Source organism: Oryza glaberrima, chromosome 11 (assembly GCF_000147395.1).
Source record: "Oryza glaberrima chromosome 11, OglaRS2, whole genome shotgun sequence".
In the NCBI taxonomy this organism is placed as follows: domain Eukaryota; kingdom Viridiplantae; phylum Streptophyta; class Magnoliopsida; order Poales; family Poaceae; genus Oryza; species Oryza glaberrima.
Genome location: NC_068336.1, coordinates 26067453 through 26086152, shown reverse-complemented (window position 1 = coordinate 26086152; position 18700 = coordinate 26067453). Strand labels below are relative to the sequence as shown.

The window sequence follows — 18700 nt, the reverse complement described above, 5'->3', positions numbered from 1 at the left end:
AACCGCATATATATATATATATATATATATATATATATATATATATATATATATATATATACACACTTTAATACTTCCTCCATTTCAAAATATTTGGCACCGTTGACTTTTTAGCACATACTTGACCGTTCGTCTTATTAAAAAAATTTGTGAAATATGTAAAACTATATTTTTTTAGATAACTAGGATGATAGCCCGCGCATTCGCGCGGGCATGCGTATTAGTTTGTTCTGAAAATAGTTCTAACAAAATAAAGTGAAATTAAGGTAAGGTGTTTTCTATTTTTAACAGGGTGTTCATTGTATCTCTTTTTGAAGAAATCTCGATAAACTTTTGCTGGCAATAAATGTTTTTTACCACCTTGTCAATCCTCTTTTTAATTGATTCATATATATGTGTAATTCGTTATGCATGTGAATCAATAATGATAAGTTCTTTTAAAAATATTAGTTATATTTTGAATGTAGTGATTGAGTGATTATAATTTCGAATTTGTTTTCAAATCAAATTATTGTGTTATTCTAAATTTTCATTTTAAGGATTTTAATTTGTACTTAATCTCGTATCGTGTTGTATTTGGACTCATCTTTTAATATTTATTTTATTATTATTCCAAATTTTAGATATTTATAACTTATACTTTATATGGACTGTTTTATATTATACATGGGATCTTGTTATACATTTTTTAATAGTTTTAATGGTTTTTTTTAAAAAAAATTGAATGTGTATTTTAATCAAATTGCTTATTTTTTTTGAATTTAATTCTGAACTCCTCGGCGATAGAAACGTCTCTCTCTGGCCCTCCTCTCGGTCCTTTGTCCTTCACCTAATCATCTAGCATGCTATTAGGCTTAGGAAGTCATGGAAAGTCGATGTTGGCGCTTCCGTCGGTGTCCACCTCGCTAAGGTTGTGTTCTTCCCCCCTCCTTTCCCAACTTAACTCTCTCGTTTTCGGTGCACATGCTTTCCAAACTAATAAACGGTGTTTTTTCTAAAAGTTTTCTATAGAAAAATTGCTTTAGAAACATATTAATCCATTTTATAAAAAAATTAACTAATACTTAATTAATAATAATCTAATGTAATGAGTCGCTTTGTTTTACGTGTGTGGGAGAGATTAGCTCCAAAACCTATCTAATGAACACAACCTAATAATATCTTGCAGCTCCGCCTCCGTTGAGTTCAGGCCCAGGGTATGCACCATGGTTCCAAGCTCTTTGATGGTGGTTGAATCTAGACTTTAGACTCACATATTTGAATTCATTTGTCTTTTCACAGTGCAAATTTTGCTCAAATATTTGTAGTCATAATGTCTACATTATCTAAATTTTATATAGTAAATATGGGTAAATGGATCTTGAATTATGTATTTAATTATAAATAACATGACAAAATGCAAATAAATTGAGAAAAGTGCATGTAACTTGAGAGTCATGATCATTTAACTATCTGATTATTATTTTTTATATATTATATGTTGGCTAGAAAATAGGAAATGTTGGCTCGAAATAGGAGAGGAGACTGGGATCCCCGAGGAGAGAGTTGGAGGGTTGAGAGACTACGTACGTACATGTGTGCCCACACACGGCGGGGTTGGGGGTACCATATTTTCGTGTATTGGGCGTACCATATTTTTTTGAGAGATCTAATGGTTAAAATTAGTGGGTCCGCCTATTTAAAGAAATATCAATGGTCAGTCTTTTTCTTTTTTATCAAAACTTTTAGGATTTTTTTTCTAATTTATTAGATCGTCAAATGGCATCTTAAGAACATTTGTAAAATGCCACGTGACAGTTTGAGAGCGTTTGTAGGGAGTTCAATGAACTTTTAGTATATAATATATGTTTAATGGATTTTCAGTATATAATATATAGATAGATGTGTAAAGAATATAATGCAGTAAACTTTCTTCAAACATTATATACGTTTATGATGATGCAGTCTAGGTTTGCAAAGTTATAATTGTTTGTTTTTAATAATGAATGTTATTTCAATTATCCTTAGAAATTATAAAAGGAAAGGAGAGAAATATGGACGTGATAAGGGTGAGCGGTTTCGCACGTGCGTACGTACTTACTTCATATGTACGGACTTATGGGAGAGCTGGGGCCGTTGTACGTTAATCCAAGGGTTTATAATATCGGACCCACTAATTTAAGTGAATATTTTAAGGGTTAGATATTTTGCTTTTGTAGAATTTCTATTATTTATTTTTCAGGGCGCCACGTGGTAGCTTAGGAGCATTTGTAGGGGTGGCATGTAGCGACTTAGGACCGATTTAAGTGAATATCGATGGACAAATATTTTTGTTACAAAATAATCTAAAATAATGGGTACATAATATAATATAATGGTGTAAACTTTATTTTCAAATATTGTAGAGCTAATTTATTTATGTTCACTTGTAGAGATTTGTATGCTGGTATATTCTATATTTGTAAAGTGACTTTTATTCAAAATTTATTATCACTAATTATTATTATTATTAGTAGTATTATTATTATTACTATTATTATTATTATTATTATTATTATTATTATTATTATTATCTCAATTATATACCGGAAAAAAAGAGAAAGAATAGTCACGTACCTTGGAAAAAAAAGGTTATGTACGTGCATGCACCCCCTTTAACAGATCGCATGCAAGCAGTAACGTACCTATATATGGAATGGAACAGAGGAGTTGTTTTGAGATAAATCTAATCTAACGGTTTATAATATTGGACCCACCGATTTAAGTGAAAATCGAGGGATAGATGTTTTTCTTTTTTCTCAGATTTTCTGGAATTTTCTCTAATTTATTAGAGCGCCACGTGGCGGTTTGAGAGCGTTTTAAGGAAGCTTCATGGACTTTTAGTATATAATAGAAGATAGATAGATAGATGGAAATGGATTACATCTCCGGCTTCTGTCATAAGACACACAGCCATAAGTTTAACAATAATAAAAAGGTAAGATAAAAGTAAATCAAAATGAGAAATAAGGTGATGGGACAAATCCCCAACTCCCCTTTATTGACTAGCGTTAAACCACATAAAATATTTTAGCTACCAATTCTTATGGAACTACGCTACCCATAGTGGAATAAGAGATCCTTGGCTACCGATTCCAAGAATGTAGCACCATTGCACACAGTATCCTGCTTCTCCTGTGGTAGCATTGTAGACCAAAAGTGGAGCAAGTAGGAAGACATGAAGATAACCTGCATTGGGTTAGATAATTGTTTACCATTAAAAACTTTATCATTGCGATAACGCCAAATTAACCAACATACAGCACTAACTCCAATTAGAATCATCTTCTTAATGGACCTAGATACCCCTCTAAGCCAATTACCGAAAATGTTTTTGGCATTACGGGGTGGGGGGATATTAAAAGAAAAAACACACATCTCCAAACAAACTGAGCGACATGACACTCAAAGAAAAGATGTAAAACTATATGTGTACATGAAAGTATATTTAACAATGAATCAAATGATATGAAAAGAATAAATAATTACTTAATTTTTTTAATAAGACGAATGGTTAAACACGTAAAAAAAAAAGTCAACGGTGTCAAATATTTTGAAACGGAGGGAGTATATATTTATCACCATCATGTCTCTTAGCTAGCGTACGTAGCGTGTGCTCGCGGCAACTCGTACGAAACTCACCAAGCAAAAGAAAAAAAAAGTGCCACTGAAAGTTTAATTTGAAACAAACTCTCGATCTATATATATGTTTATATCGATCTGTTGGCTAACTACTACTCCGGCCGGCCGGCGCCGCCGCGCCGGTGGATTACTTCAAACCCAACTCAACCACACGCTAGCTAGGCTAATAATTCTTACTTGCTTGCTATATAAAGCTAGGTACAGTATAACTAGCTAGCTTAATTAGCGTGTCCTTTTTTTTTCTAAACAAGGTGATTAGCATGCATGTTTTCTAGTTATACAAACCGGGCCAATCTCAATCTTACAATAATTATCTACTGCTGCCCAACTTGTTCTTTGATTGTCATTGTCGTTGGGTAACACTCCGACCACAGGTTTCGCACATATACAAGAGCGTATTTGAGGAGACAGGAATCGACATATATAAGTGACATATATAGTTGAGACAATAATTTTTATACAAGTTTAGATATTTGAGACAGATAATAGTTCTATCTCTATTGATCAGTACTAATAGGTTAGTGTCATCCTTAGTATCAACTAGAATGGTAACCCGCGCATTCGCGCAGAATGTATCTTAAGATGTGTTCACACTCTTGAAAGGATAGGAGCCTATCCACGTTTTTGTTTATGACCTTGGGTCAGAACAAAGTTTTTCTTTTTAAATAAAACTTTTTATGAGATTGGAAAGCATGACAACGACGATGATGTTGACGACGACAATAAATCCATACTTGCTGTAAGTATGGGATGCATTGTGAGTGTAGGTAGTTTTTTTCTCACCAATAAGTAGCTACTCCGTTCATTTCATATTTTCTAACTTTGTCAGTTTATAGAAAAAATACCAGTATATACACAATAGCAAAACATATGACATGTGATATTTAATTAAACTAATATGGTGTTGTAGATACACTACCACGGAAATAGAGATGAGTGCCGGTTGGCAACCCCACAAAGGTGCCAGTTTTTTCAACCAGCACCACGAAGGCGGCACTGATGTGAAAATCAAATAGGTGCCGGTTTCGCTATCGATTTAGAACCGGCATCTATAAGGAAGAACGAGCCCAAAAAGAAAAACCGGCTTGGCTCGAATCAAGCCGGACCCGAGCACTTCAAGAACATCGTTCATCATTCATCAAGAATACATCAACATCTCACGTTCATCAAGAACACATCAAAATCACATTCATCAAGAACACATCAAGAACATTACTCAAGAACACATAACTGTCTCCTCACCCCACGCGCCTTCTCCACTATTGCCGTTGCCGTCGGATGGAGAGGAGGAGGGTGCCGCTGCCCCCCCACCACCACCGCTGTCGTTGCCGTGGGAAGCCGTCATCACCAGGCCACCGCCGCCTCCCTTCCCACCAGATCTAGCGGAGGGGAGGGCCCCACCGCCTCCCTTCCCTCTAGATCTGGCGTAGATGAGGGTGCTGCCGCAACTGCTGGACGGCCTGATGGAGCATAGGGGAGGACGCTGCCACCATCTCCCTTCCTGCTGCCGGGCCTCCGCCGCAGCAGTTGGACGCCAGATGGAGCGTAGGGGAGGGCCCCGCTACCTCCCTTTCCCGCCAGATCTAGCAGAGGTGAGGGTGCCGCCGCAGCTGCTGGACGGCTGGATGGAGCATAGGGTAGGGCACCGCCACCATCTCCCCTCCCGCTGCTGGGCCGCCGCTGCCGCAGCTGGACAGCTGGATGGACCGTAGGGGAGGGCGCCGCTACCACCTCCCCTCCCGCCGCTAGGTCGCCGTCGGGTGGTGCAGTGGAGAGAGAGGGAACGGGAGAGAGAGCTAAGAGAGGGGAGGAGCAAAGAGAAGAGAGGAGGCAGAGAAGAAGAGAGAAGAGAGGATAAGGGAGATGAGAGTATAATGGAGAGAGAGAGGGGCTAATAAAAAGATAGAGATAGGGGTTCGGCTCAAGCCGGTTTTCTGAATAGTGTCGGTTTTTTATGAAACCGACATCTATAATAAAAATATAGGTGTCGGTTCTTAAAAAAAAAGCCGACGCTGATACTACAGATGCCGGTTTTTAATCAAAACCGACACCTATCTCTTTGTACAAAGGTGCCGGTTCTAGCCGAGGTGTCCCGTGGATGTGTGTTTTGGACAGGAAAAACATCATAGGGGTCGGTACAAAAATGTACCTTTTATATACACACGTTCTAATGATCTGATATCCTTTTATTTTTCTTGTATCGATCATTATATTACACGTACAATACGTACACATATATAGAGGGGATGTTTATTTATTGTGATTGATTACACACACACTAGCTACAGTATGATCGATGATTTAGCCCTCACCACTGTAATTGGCCTTCTTGTCGTAGTACCTGTCCCAGATGGCGATCCCTCCATAGTTGGGCTTGTTGAGGATGAACTGCAGCACGCCGTAGTAGAGGTCCTTTTGGAACATGTACCCGACCTCGTCCTGCTCCCACGACGCCACCAGCGCCAGCCACACCTTGCTCCGCGGGTACGCCGCCGCCCACTTCTCCCACGCGTCCAACGGCGACATGGTGCACTGGTTGTCGCCGAAGATCCGGACATGGATCCGCCCCAACAGCCCCGTCGCCAGCGCCTTCTGCAGCCGGCTGTCCGGGTACGAGCACCTCACCGTCGCCGTCAGCGCCACGCCGCGGCCGTGCAGCTGCCGGGCGAGCTCGTCGTAGTGGTCGGCGCCGCCCTGGTCGATGAAGAAGTCGATGCCGTCCACCGCCGCGTCGCCGAAGGGCCGTGGCACGCCGGCGCGGCGGCCGCCGAGGTAGGCGTTCCAGAGGTTGTCGGCGACGTCGGCGGCCGACTGGGATGACGGGAGCGAGTACTCGCCGCCCTGGCCGCCGATGGAGAGGAGGACCTGGACGCCCTTGGACTGGCAGTGCTTGATGTCGGCGCCGACGGCGGCGACCGGGTGGCCGGAGATGTCGAGGCCGTACCTGCCCTTGACGTAGCCGAAGACGCTGTAGAAGGTGATGATGACGGTGTTGTAGCGGCCGGTGTCGCAGGCCTCTCTCAGGGAGCCCTCGTAGTCCTTGTGGCGACCCCAGTAGACGGCGAGCGGGCCGTACCAGTCGGCCGTCGCCGGCGCGGCGAGGCAGGACACGACGACGAGCAGCAAGCTCAGGAGGCCCATCATATCATATTGTGTAGTATATGATTGATTAATTTAGCGCATCATCTGATCATCTGCAGCCAATATATAGATGGAGGGATTGCTTGCCATGGCACTGCCAGCTGAATTAGCATCCGCTGCAAATTGCTTGGTAGCTGGTCTCTTCTTGTGTGCGGACAAGTGGGTGTGATGCACGCGGAATCTACTGTTGATGAGATGATCGACACCATTATATTGATCTGGTGTAATTGCTTTTGCCCTATGGATCGATATGATGAGGATAACCTTGCATGGCAAATTCACTTTTTGAAGCTACACTGCTGCAGCCCTTTTAATTAGAAGTTCCTTCCGCAGGATATACTCGTATATGATTAATGCTATCTGCACACACTACTACTGAAAAACTGATGGGTGCTAGATTTTCTAACCGACACTCGGTAAGAAAACCTTTAAGGTTTCAGGAATAAAAAAAAAAAACCAGCTCAATGTATCGGCTCGAATCAGCCGATGTATCGAGTAGCACAAAAACCTCGCATTCGAGCCTTAAATTGTTATCAATCAATCACAATTTTTTTTCAACATCAAAATCAAAGAGTGAATCACAAAGTTTATCGCAAATGATCATCTACTATCCAAGCATTAGCTATCCATTGCAGCATCGAAGGGATAACCAATATCAACAAGCAAGATTAGGAGAAAACCAATAAAATCAACAAAGAAATCCATAAAATATCCTCTTGCCAGAGCATGGGGAAGGAGCCGTGACACTGGTGGTGGTTGCCCTCATCATCGTGGCGCATGGATCTGGCCATCGGTGCCTCCACCATTGTCGTGGTGGTTTCCTAGCAACCGCGTAGATCTGGTTGCCCTCTAGCTCGGGGTGGTCAGATCCGGCCTCGAGCTCGCAGTGACCAGCAGCCCATGGCAAGGTGGAAGTCGAGGGAGCAACGGAGGTGCGGATTTGGCCGCTCCCGAGCTCATGGAGGCCAGATCAGGCTGCTCCCGAGCTCGTGGCAGTGGATCCACTGGCCTGGAGGTGGAGGCACTGGATGCGATGGCGGAGAGGAGGAGGGGCGGCTGTGCGCTGCCAGTGGGGGGAGAGGGACGGAGAGAAGGAGAGCCGCCGCTGTGCGCCTTCAAGTGGGATGCCCCCCGCAAAGCGTCGTTGCTCCCTGGCCGGCTGTGGCGTGGGGGAGAGGGAGAGGGGAGGAGGCGGAGAGAGACCGAGAGAGGAGAGACCTATAATATATTATATATAGATATTAGTTCTTCTGAAAAAACCGGCATTAAGACTATATGTGCTAGTTTTTGTTTAGAACTGGCACCTATCTCTCCACAAAGGTGTCGGTCCTAGCCGATGGCACCCCGCAGACGTGCGTCTAGGACAAAAGCACTATACGTGCCGGTTCCTTTTGTGCATATCTACAGTAGTGATATCATGTTATTTCTTGTAATTCAAATACTCCAGTTGTCACGCCCCGAACTAGTCCTGAGCGGAACTAGCCCATGACGCTCCAAATTAACCTGTTAATTGATACCAGTCCCAGGAAACAGTGCTGGTATAACAGGAAGACAGAATATCACAGCAACAGAGGTCTCTTTATTATAGAGTAGGGGTACAGTCATGTTGGGCTGCGGACAGATCCCGAGCTCACAACTGCATTACAAAGGAACGCGGAAGCCAAGACTTGGACCACACATCACAGGCGCGACTTGGGAACTAGGCCGAAACCCTAAAACTCATCGTAGCCGGCTTGCTCCTGAAGGAACTCCTCGTCAGCGGGATCCGCTTCATCTTCTTCAGCAACTGGGGGGGGGAAATTATTTATATGGAGCAAGGGTGAGTACGAGAGTACTCAGCAAGCCATGGGAAATAAGTGTTTAATGCAGGCTTCAAAGAAGGGCTGTTGTTTTTGCAATTGATTTTATTTGAACTCTTTCCTGAAACAACTAAGTGAGTGCTTCTCAAACGACACGGATGAGAAAGTGCGTCTCGTCCGGTCGGAGTTTGTGCAATGTATCAGTCTTTTGAATTGATCAAGATTGGCACCCGGCCAATAGCTTTCAAACGGCCACCCGGGCCTGGCTGGTCCCATCAGCCGCAGAATTTCCAAACATCAAACCCATTCAACATTAAAATTTCACAAGGCAGTAGTCAAACAAAACTACGCTAGGAATCACCTCACATCCGCCCATGACCGTGGGCACGGCTGTTCGGACAGTTTAATAACCTCTGCAGAGGGGGTACACTTTACCCACACGACATTACTAACCCGGATCATCCAGCCCGTGCAGAACGGCCACGACTAGAGACCTTAAGGCTTTCATGACAAGGCATTTCGAAAGCCGACACAGGTTCACCATATGCCAACGAGAGGGGTCCCAGACCAACACCAGATTAGGTCCCAGACCATACTGTGCCAGGAAGCCCAGGGGTCCTCCCCGACACCACCCCGGCGAATCCACATGTCTCTTGGCATCAAGGCTCCCCCGATTAGCTAATTACTCAGCCAGGGGTGTCCCATTCCACCCATGTGGTCGTACTTGTCTTATGTTCGGATGAAATTCCAAGGAAACGGTCCTTAATTGCAAGAGCGGGAAACCGTACTCCCGGTACGTCCCCCGGTCCGCGGTTTTGGAAATTCATTTAGTTCGCAAGCACCGACCCAGGTGTCGGGTTTTCCAAGTCTTTTGTAAAAACCCAAGTTTTACCCAAGAACTTACTCAGATTTTAAGTTTGAAGGCGACCGTCGATACTCGCACAGAGTGCACGAATATCGAGGCGCAACTAGGTGGTTACAAGGGAACATGGTATAACAATTAACAGTGGAAGGATCAGATGCAACAAATTGGGTAGGCCCACCGGTCTGCCTTGCAGACGGGGCAAACAGATTAAGTGCAATCCTATCAATGCATAATATTTTGCAAGCAAATTAATTAAGTTCAAATATAGGCTCAAGATGTTCAAAGGTGGCTTGCCTTGCTCGAGATCTTGAGCTTGATCCTCGAAATCCTCGCACTGCGGGTCTTCGGGCTCCGAAACTACACGCGAAACGGGACAACTCAACAAACGGCGAAATAAAGCCCTATTATTGACCTCTAAGCGTGCCATTAGATAGATCTCGAGATTTGAGGAATTTTGGAAGTTGAACGGAGTCAAACGGACTTACGGTTGGGAAGATATTGAATTTCTAAGATTATTGGATTTTTGTCTAAAGGAAAAGGATTTATTTAAACCCTTTTTGAAAAAGAAAAGAAAAGAAAACGAAAGAGGGAGGGAAATTAGACTTCCCTCGGGCGGCTAGGGCGCGGCCCGAGAGAAAGGGGCGGCTCGGCCGAGCTTAATGGGCCGGCCGGCCCAAGAGGGCGGCCCAAGGCGCGCGCGGGCGGGGAGGGGAGAGAGAGAGCCGGTGGGCCGGGTCCATCCTCGCGTGGTCCCGAGTGGGACCCGCTTGTCGGCGGCTCGGCTCACCGTGAGCGAGGTGCACGCGGGCGTGCTAGGGTTTGGGGAGGGGGGGGGCGCGGCGCATGCGCGCGGTTCGCGGAGGACGCGGTGCGGCGGGCCCACGCGCAGCCTCACGGCTCGCGGTGGACCGCGCGCGCGAGGGGGCGGAGGGAAGCGGCGGACCGGGGTCTGCTTGACCCGGTCGCGGCCGAGGTGGCGCCGACGTGGCGCCTACGTGGCTGCCACGCGGGCCGGCGGGAGGTAGACGACGACGTCGGCCGAAACGGACGGCGGGCGGTGGCGGCGAGCGGCGGAGCGAACCACGGCGATACAGGCGAAAGCGAGCACACCGGGAGGTTGCACGGGACGAGAGGAGACGAGCCAACGGCTCGGATTCGCCGGGGGATGCTCGACGGCGGCGGATTGCGGCGGCGGCAACCGGCGGCAGGAGAAGGGGGAAACGGCGATGAGGTCACGAGGGGTCGATTCCCGGCGGTGAGAGCATCTACGCGGCTACGGGAATCCGTTGCTAGCGTCGGATTGGGCGGAGCTACGCCGAGCGAGGCCGGCGACGAGCGGCGCTTCCGAGCTCGGGCGGTGACGGCGGCGAGCACACGGCGGGCGGCGGCAACGGTCGGGGCGGCGCCAGCTAGCTACGGGGAGGCTACTCGTGCTACTACCCGAGTCTAAGGGGAGAAGATGGAACGAGGAGGGAGAACGGAGGGCGACACTACCGTGCGGGGAAGGGCGCGGTGACGAGAGGCCGACGGCACGGGAGCGATCTCTCCGGCCTCGGGCCAGGGAAGAGGAAGAAGAGGGCGCGCCCGGAGTCCCCTTCCGCGTCCTTGCTCGTGCCGGCTCCTCCGGCACACGCGTCGGCGGCGGTCGGCGAGAGGGACGGCAATGGCGCGGGCGGAAAACGGGGAAGATTGGGAGGAAAAAAAGGAGGGAGGGCGCCTGGGTTTATAGGGTGGCGATGTCGGTTTGGGGGAGGGGAACCGACATTGGACGGTCAAGCCAGCGAGCTGGCGCTCCGGCTAGCGGCCAAATCGGCGACAGGGAGGAGGGGAATGACGCCGGCGGAGGAAGAGAAAGAAAGAAAAAGGAAGGGGGAAAGGGAGCTTGTCCCTTGCCTCTTCGGGAAAAGGAGGAGGGAGCGGGGGCGACGCGGCGGGGGGGGGGGGACTCTGCCTCCGTCCTTTGGAGGCACGCGCGGGGAGTGGCGGGGCCGAGTCGATGACGACGGCGATGACGGCGGAGGCGGCTTGGAGCGGAGCGGCGACACGGGCGGCAGGCGCGGCAGGCGCGGCAGAGGCTGACGGCGGCGGCGACCAGGCGGTCGGCCACCACGGCGCGCGCGCGCGGGAAGCAACGGCGCACGGCGACGATTTGGTGGCGTCGGCGGGAATGGCAGCGGGGCAGGAGGGAGGGCTCGGCGCGGCTCGCGCGCTCGCGCGAGCAGCGCTCGGGCAGAGCGGGGGAGAGGGAGAGAGAGAGGGAGAGAGAGAGAGAGAGCGAGCCGGGGAGGGAGGGGGAGATGGGCCGAGAGGGATTCGGCCCATCGAACCCTAGGGAGGTAAAATAGACTTTTGCGGAGGGATTTGACTTGGGAAGGATTTGGATTCGGGATTGAACTCGACGATGGATCGGGGATTTGAGACCTGAGATGGCACGGGCACTAGACAACAAGCAAAGAAACGGATTTCGCAAATAGGATTTTTAAGAGCTAGTTTTCCCGCTAGGCGCCAAGACGGAACGGGCGCTACACCAGTTCATTGTAATGATGAGGAGATTGATTTTCATCCTTCCCCTTTTTTCTTGCATGTCCACTAAATAGTCATCAATTTTTCTAATTTAACTAGGAAGATGGCCCGCGCACATGCGCGGGCACTTTACTAAATTAGTATTGATTAAATTTGTATTATGAATCCTTATTATGTGGAAGTGACTTTTTTTACTAGGAAATAGTCTGAATTACACCCTTAAACTATAATGACAGTGCGAATGCGAATTGTTCCGGTTACATCTAAACTCGTCTATCACCATCGTTCGTTAACATATGAGTTAATATATTTTTTGTTTTGTTTTTTCTTTTATTATATATTTGATTCACCTATGTATGTTCATGGGTAATATACGAAGGAATAATCTATAATGTTAATAATTAGCATATCATTATATAGATGGGAATGATATAATTAAAAAGATATAATGTGGTTACATGCGACATTTTTGATGCTATATATCTATGTTTTTCCTTGCAAATACTAAGTACATATTTTTTCCTCTTTTTTGACAAATATTTTTTCTCTTAGGGTAGGTGTGCGTATGCCTATTTTTATGATGGGTGTGCACACGTTTATATATGCGCTCGAGATTGCCTTTAACATTAATAGTAAAAAAAAATGCTTTCAAGAAAATTGGCGAGATGGCGTGAAGCGGTGCTGTGCAGCGTGGCTTCTTCGACAGCCTCGCCAGGAGTGGTCGCTACTCATATGCACAATTTGTGGAAAATCTCAGAGCTGCAAAGGAAGAAAGAGAAAACTACTTGATGGGGCTGATCGTATACACACTTCTTTTTTTCCTTTATGACATCTCTTGTGTATGTACATAGTGAGGGATTACTTGAATAGATATAATATAATGATTGAAAATAATATATCCACTGGTTTATGTGTAAATAAACAGTCATATTTTGCTTTTCTTAATATATTTTTTCTTATATGTTCTCTAATTTATTAGAGCGTCAGGCGGCATCTTGGAAGTGCAAGAATGCTATTAGTCATAGTCGTAATTGATTACTTGAAGAGATCTAATCTAATGGTTAAAAATAATTTATCCACCGGTTTAAGTGTAAATCAATGGCTAGATGTTTTACTTTTTCTTATAACTTCTGTTAGATTTACCCTAATTTATTAGAGTGTCACGTGGCATCCTAGGAATGTATGTAGGTGTGTGAGAACGCTGTTACCCAATAGTTCCAATATATTTGTAGTCAACTGTGGCTTGGTGGTATCAATACTTACCTATCATTTGTTGATGGTTTCTCACTTAATATTGTCCATTATCAGTACTCGATAACACACTGCATATTAGATGTCATCTAATTATTAGGTGCATTAAGCACGGATGCCTCATAAGTAATTAATATGACTTGATAATTGGTGGATAGTGATTTGTATATGAAACTTATACACATAGGAATTAGTAGGGATATATGATTGATATATTTGGCTCTATTCCTAATTGATATGTGATTGATATATGATTGATACTATATGTTTTATATAGTAAATTTAAGGTTGAGTTCTAAAATCTTATCGGATTGGCTACTCCCTTTATGGGAGTGAGTAAATTTGTAGAACGCTGCTCATAATTTAAATTCTTTTTGTTTTTTGAAAATATAAGTCCAATTTAACTATGTTCTTAAGAGATATACAATAATATAATCTACAATTTTAATTTATTAATATTTTTAGTGGATGTTTTGATGAGATGCGCTATTTAGAATAAAACTTGAAATAGCATATTTTTACAACTTTAATTTAACATGGACTTTTTAGTTTTTCATCTAATCTAAGAATATAAGAAGAAAAAAAAAAGAAAAAGACTTACACGGGATACGTACGTACGTATGTACGTACATACGTACAGGTCCACGGGGACACCACGGGGGTAACGTGGGATTTTTTTTATAGATTGATTTGGGTTTTTCCTTAATAAAGATCTAATGGTTTAAAATAGTGGATCCACCAGATTAAATGAAAATCGATGGCTAGATGTTTTGTTTTTTCTTAGAATTTCTAGGATTTATTAAAGCGCCACGTGACAATCTAGAAGCGTTTATAGGAGCGCCACATGGCAGTTTAGGAACGTTTATAGGAAGTTTATTGGACTTTTAGTATATAATAGATATAAGATATATCATTTATGAAACATACATGTTGAAATTCGACTTCTACAGGTTATTTGCGCATGGGATTGAAATTCGATTCCCCTGTAAAGATGACATTATGAGCTGTTTTTTCAACTCTTCGATCAATAGCCCAATCGACATGAAAGTTCAGTTTTCTTGAATGGTAAGTAATTTAAGATGTCTTGCGCAATAGGACATGTCAGAAAAAAAAAGGGTGTTCTACAAATTTTCTTTTGTCGTAATGTGTGCACGTTACGATAGTTATAATTTGGTCTTAAGAATATTTTCACCCAAAGCGTGTTCATTTTTATTGTCCTAGAAGCAACCGGCCAAAATATGACTTTTGTGTTTAGGTTGTGAACATCATTGCTATAGCCAGTCTGCCAGTTGCAAGAGTTTGATATGCTTAATTCTTCTCGTAAAGCACTTTTATGCTTACTAGATTCCGTCTCAAATTTAAAGCTTTCACATATCGCAATCAGTAGCAAGTTATTAATTTAATAATCATATGAGGTCAGGGGTCCCACATGTCGGCAGAGGTTGAGTGGTGGTGGAGCATCGGTGCATCAGCCGTGGATTTGTAGGTGGTGAGCGGCGGGTGAAAACCTAGCCCGGCTTTGGCCGGGCCGACAACGATGGTTAATTCCCCTTCCTGATGGCGTTGTCGTGCTGTCTCACCTCTCAACAAGGGTGGTTGCCGGGCGAAAGCCCAGTCCTGGCTCCTTTGAGCCCCGACGAACGGCAGTGGCGGTTTTCCGTCGCTTCTCTTCTTGAAGATGTCATTTTGGCACCCCCTAGCAGTAGGGCGATCTCGTCTATGTTCGTTTATTGGTCTAGCGTTGGCCGGCCACGCTTAGCGGTGGCCGGTCCGGTGCTAGCCTTCTCCTGGTCGTGTGTGTTGACGCTGTCGGTGTGTGGGAGGTGGTATATTTTTTTTTTCCTGGTTATGACCCTCCAGGATTGTAATCTTGTAATTTTATTCCTACTCTATCAATAGAATTTCGCACCGTCTCGTGCGAGTCGTTCAAAAGAAAAATTATCTGAGGTCTGATCCATATTTATAATATAATTTGTGACCTCATTTTATTCGAATATTATTACATTACATTACATTACATATATTGAGAGAGATATATAGCAGGTAGAGATTGATCATGATGCATTAGCCCTCACCACTGTAGTTGGCTTTCTTGTCGTAGTACCTGTCCCAGATGGCGATCCCTCCGTAGTTGGGCTCCTTGTCGATGAACTGCTGCACGCCGTAGTAGAGATCCTTCTGGAACATGTACCCCTCGTCCTGCTCCGGCGACGCCACCACCGTCAGGAACACCGTGCACCGCGGGTACGCCGCCGCCCACTTCTCCCACGCGTCCTTGGGGAACATGGTGCACTGGTCGTCGCCGAAGATCCGGACATGGATGCGCGCGAACACCCCCGTCGCCAGCGCCGCCTCCATCCGGCTGTCCGGGTACGCGCACCTCACCGTCGCCGTCAGCAGCACGCCGCGGCCGTGCAGCTGCCGGGCAAGCTGCTCGTAGTGGTCGGCGCCGCCCTGGTCGATGAAGAAGTCGATGCCGTCCACGACGGCGTCGCCGAAGGGGCGGGGCACGCCGGCGCGGCGGCCGCCGAGGTAGGCGTTCCAGAGGTTATCGGCGACGTCGGAGGCCGACTGGGAGGACGGGAGCGAGTACTCGCCGCCCTGGCCGCCGATGGAGAGGAGGACCTGGACGCCCTTGGACTGGCAGTGCTTGATGTCGGCGCCGACGGCGGCGACCGGGTGGCCGGAGATGTCGAGACCGTACCTGCCGCGCTGGTAGCCGAAGACGTTGTAGAAGGTGATGACGACGATGTTGTAACGGCCGGTGTCGCAGGCCTCGCGCAACGAGCCCTCCTCCTTGTGGCGGCCCCAGAACACGGCGAGCTGGCCGACGTAGCCGTCGGCGGTGACCGGGGCGGCGAGCTGGCCGGAGACGAGGAGCAGCATGGCGGCTACGGGGAGGAGAGCCTTCATCTTCATGTTGCAGCAACGCACACGTACGTAGTCGTTATGTGTATGTGATTTGCATGATCTGAAGCAAGTAAGTTATTGTGATGTATATATAGGCAGACAAGAATGCAGCAGCAGCAGCTGATGGCTAAAGCCTAAAACAGTAGGGCCTCTTGGTAAACTATTCTAAACTCTCGAATATCTTTGTTGTGTGCCACTGCTAGGTGTGTCAAGTGGAATCTTTAGTTGATGAGATACGACCATTGACCTGTTATATATGATAACGGTGTCTAGTGATGGTCGATCCTATCCGGTTGGCCCCGGTCCAAAGTAAAACTAGCTTGGTCGATAAGTATGCTGATAAAGCAAAAGCTATTGTTAGTTTTTCCTGTGTGCCGTTAGGAGGTATGCATGCATGCATAGCTGGTGTTAGAAACAAAATTGTGTTTGATGTGCCGTAGTAGCCAGGATTTGCAATTTTGGTGACCACCCAAATTTTTTTAAAAAAATTGAATTTCGGTGTTTTGGCTGAAATTATTTGAAAATTTAACATATTTTTATTGAATCTAAACAAATTTTTACCAAGTTCACAAATATTTTAAAAGACCAAAAAATTCGGGGGGAGCTTTGTGCTGCTTGCCGGTAGCGATCGAAATTACCGAAATTACAAACCATAGTAGTAGTTGGAGTATTTCTTAACTCATTTTAAAAGCACGGTCATTCTCCTTCTTATCCTTAAAAACCTTCCGCCTTATAAAAAACTGCTCCCCCCTTTCAAATGAACTGCTCCAAACATAAAGCCCAAAAAAAACCATCACAAAAGGTCGAATATAAAAAATTAAAGCATATTTTTATATCTTGATCCCCATTACAATGCACAGGCATGCAACTAGTTAAGAAAAACAGGACAGTGCTGTGCAAATGATCGTTCAAAACTGTAGAGTGAATGCAAACAGGGCAGTCTAGTTCGCAAAAGGTTACTCTCTCCATTTCATATTATAAGTCGTTTGACTTTCTTTTATAGTCAAACTTAATAAAGTTTAATCAAGTTTATAGTAAAATATAATAATATTTTCAATACAAAACAAACATTGTATCAAAATATATTCAATTTTAAATCTAATGAAACTAATTTGGTGTCGTGAATGTTGCTATTTTTTTCCATAAATTTAGTTAAACCTAGGGAACTTTGACTATAAAAAAAAGTCAAACGACTTATAATATGAAACGGAGGGAGTAGTTAGTAATCCTATGTGTCCCTTTGGAACATAAGAATGACTCCCTTCTAAAATCTTATTAACTTCTTATGGATTGCCTCAATTCGTAGTTTTTTTAATAAGAAATTTTTAACATAAGTCCAACCTCATGATAAACTTATGTTGTGCTTTTTCTCTCCATATTTTCTCTAGGATTTGAGAAACCATAATATTCCAATTCTTTATCTACTTCTATTCATGTGTTTCTAATCTTTAGGTATATAATACATGTGTAATATGTAATTCTCTCCTATAATAAAGTTAGCAATCAATAAGCTTTAATAGGCGTGTTAACGGTGAAATTTGGCAATTGCCGTTAGTCATGACTGGGTCAGGGAAGGAATTAATGCCGCGATTATCGAAAATTGGTTGAAAAATGTATTGGAATGAGTTAGACTCAATATATCAACCACTTTGCTTAACATCTATCAGCTCGTTTAAATCTATCAAGTTTATTATTAATCTCGTACTGTTTTGTTTGAGTCCGATCTATTGGATTGTATTTGGTAGTTAGATATGCTCAAGTCAATAGATATTACTCATCGTTTCATCGGAGTTCCAACCGATAAGTTATCTAAATTATCAATAACTAAATTGTTTCATCAGTTAACTATCAGAGATAATATAATTGGCTAATTTTCTAATTTTATTGTCTTGGTTAGGTCTGATCTATCAAGATTGTGATCAATAAGAAAAGGCTATTAACAATTATATTCTATCTGGTTATAGCCGATGATAATCTATCTCTTCCTATAGAAGTTAATGATAATTTCCAATCAACTTGAAGCATCGGCCTGTATTCACAGAATATATAATTGTTTAATATCTTTCCTTTATTATTTTTATTTTATACTATCTCAGTGTTTGATCTATTAAGATTGATTTTAATAAGAGTTAGATTGTTTACAATTATATTACACCTAGGTCTTAGGCGATGTTTTTTTTTAATTTATTCTTTATACTTAAAATCCGTCGATTGTAGTCGTTGATTCGAATTTCTATCGTATGATACTATATCGGCCCCACGATATAATGTTTAATTTTTATCGTATTAGTTGTAGGATCAAACTAACTGGCACGCTCTGAACCCCGATTGATAGGACATGCACTAGCTAGAGTTGAGCAAATCTCTCAGACATTTATGGGTGCGATGAATTTTACGTCAACAAGCTGTTTAGAACGCTACGTAAGGATGAAAGGTTATTCCATACACAAACGACGACGTTGCATCGATCCTGCGTAAGCATGCGTTTGAACAGCTATCAGGAGATATGACTAAAGATTTTACTTTCACATGCAGTGAACTTTATTGATAT

General features: G+C 44.4%; 2 protein-coding genes across 2 annotated transcripts; both read right to left on the bottom strand.

The window, feature by feature from the left end:
• Positions 1 to 5784: 5784 nt before the first annotated feature.
• On the bottom strand, positions 5785 to 6890 carry LOC127754362 (xylanase inhibitor protein 2-like). The gene has a single exon (XM_052279865.1). The coding sequence runs from the start codon at positions 6802 to 6804 to the stop codon at positions 5962 to 5964; it is 843 nt and encodes a 280-aa protein (XP_052135825.1). The 5' UTR covers positions 6805 to 6890; the 3' UTR covers positions 5785 to 5961.
• Positions 6891 to 15198: 8308 nt separating this feature from the next.
• Positions 15199 to 16267, bottom strand: LOC127754361 (xylanase inhibitor protein 2-like). Its single transcript, XM_052279864.1, has one exon. The coding sequence runs from the start codon at positions 16156 to 16158 to the stop codon at positions 15304 to 15306; it is 855 nt and encodes a 284-aa protein (XP_052135824.1). The 5' UTR covers positions 16159 to 16267; the 3' UTR covers positions 15199 to 15303.
• Positions 16268 to 18700: the final 2433 nt, after the last annotated feature.

Excerpts from the sequence above, each read along its gene's own strand:
- LOC127754362 (XM_052279865.1), bottom strand. The coding sequence starts at position 6,804 with ATGATGGGCCTCCTGAGCTTGCTGCTCGTCGTCGTGTCCTGCCTCGCC.
- LOC127754361 (XM_052279864.1), bottom strand. The coding sequence starts at position 16,158 with ATGAAGATGAAGGCTCTCCTCCCCGTAGCCGCCATGCTGCTCCTCGTC.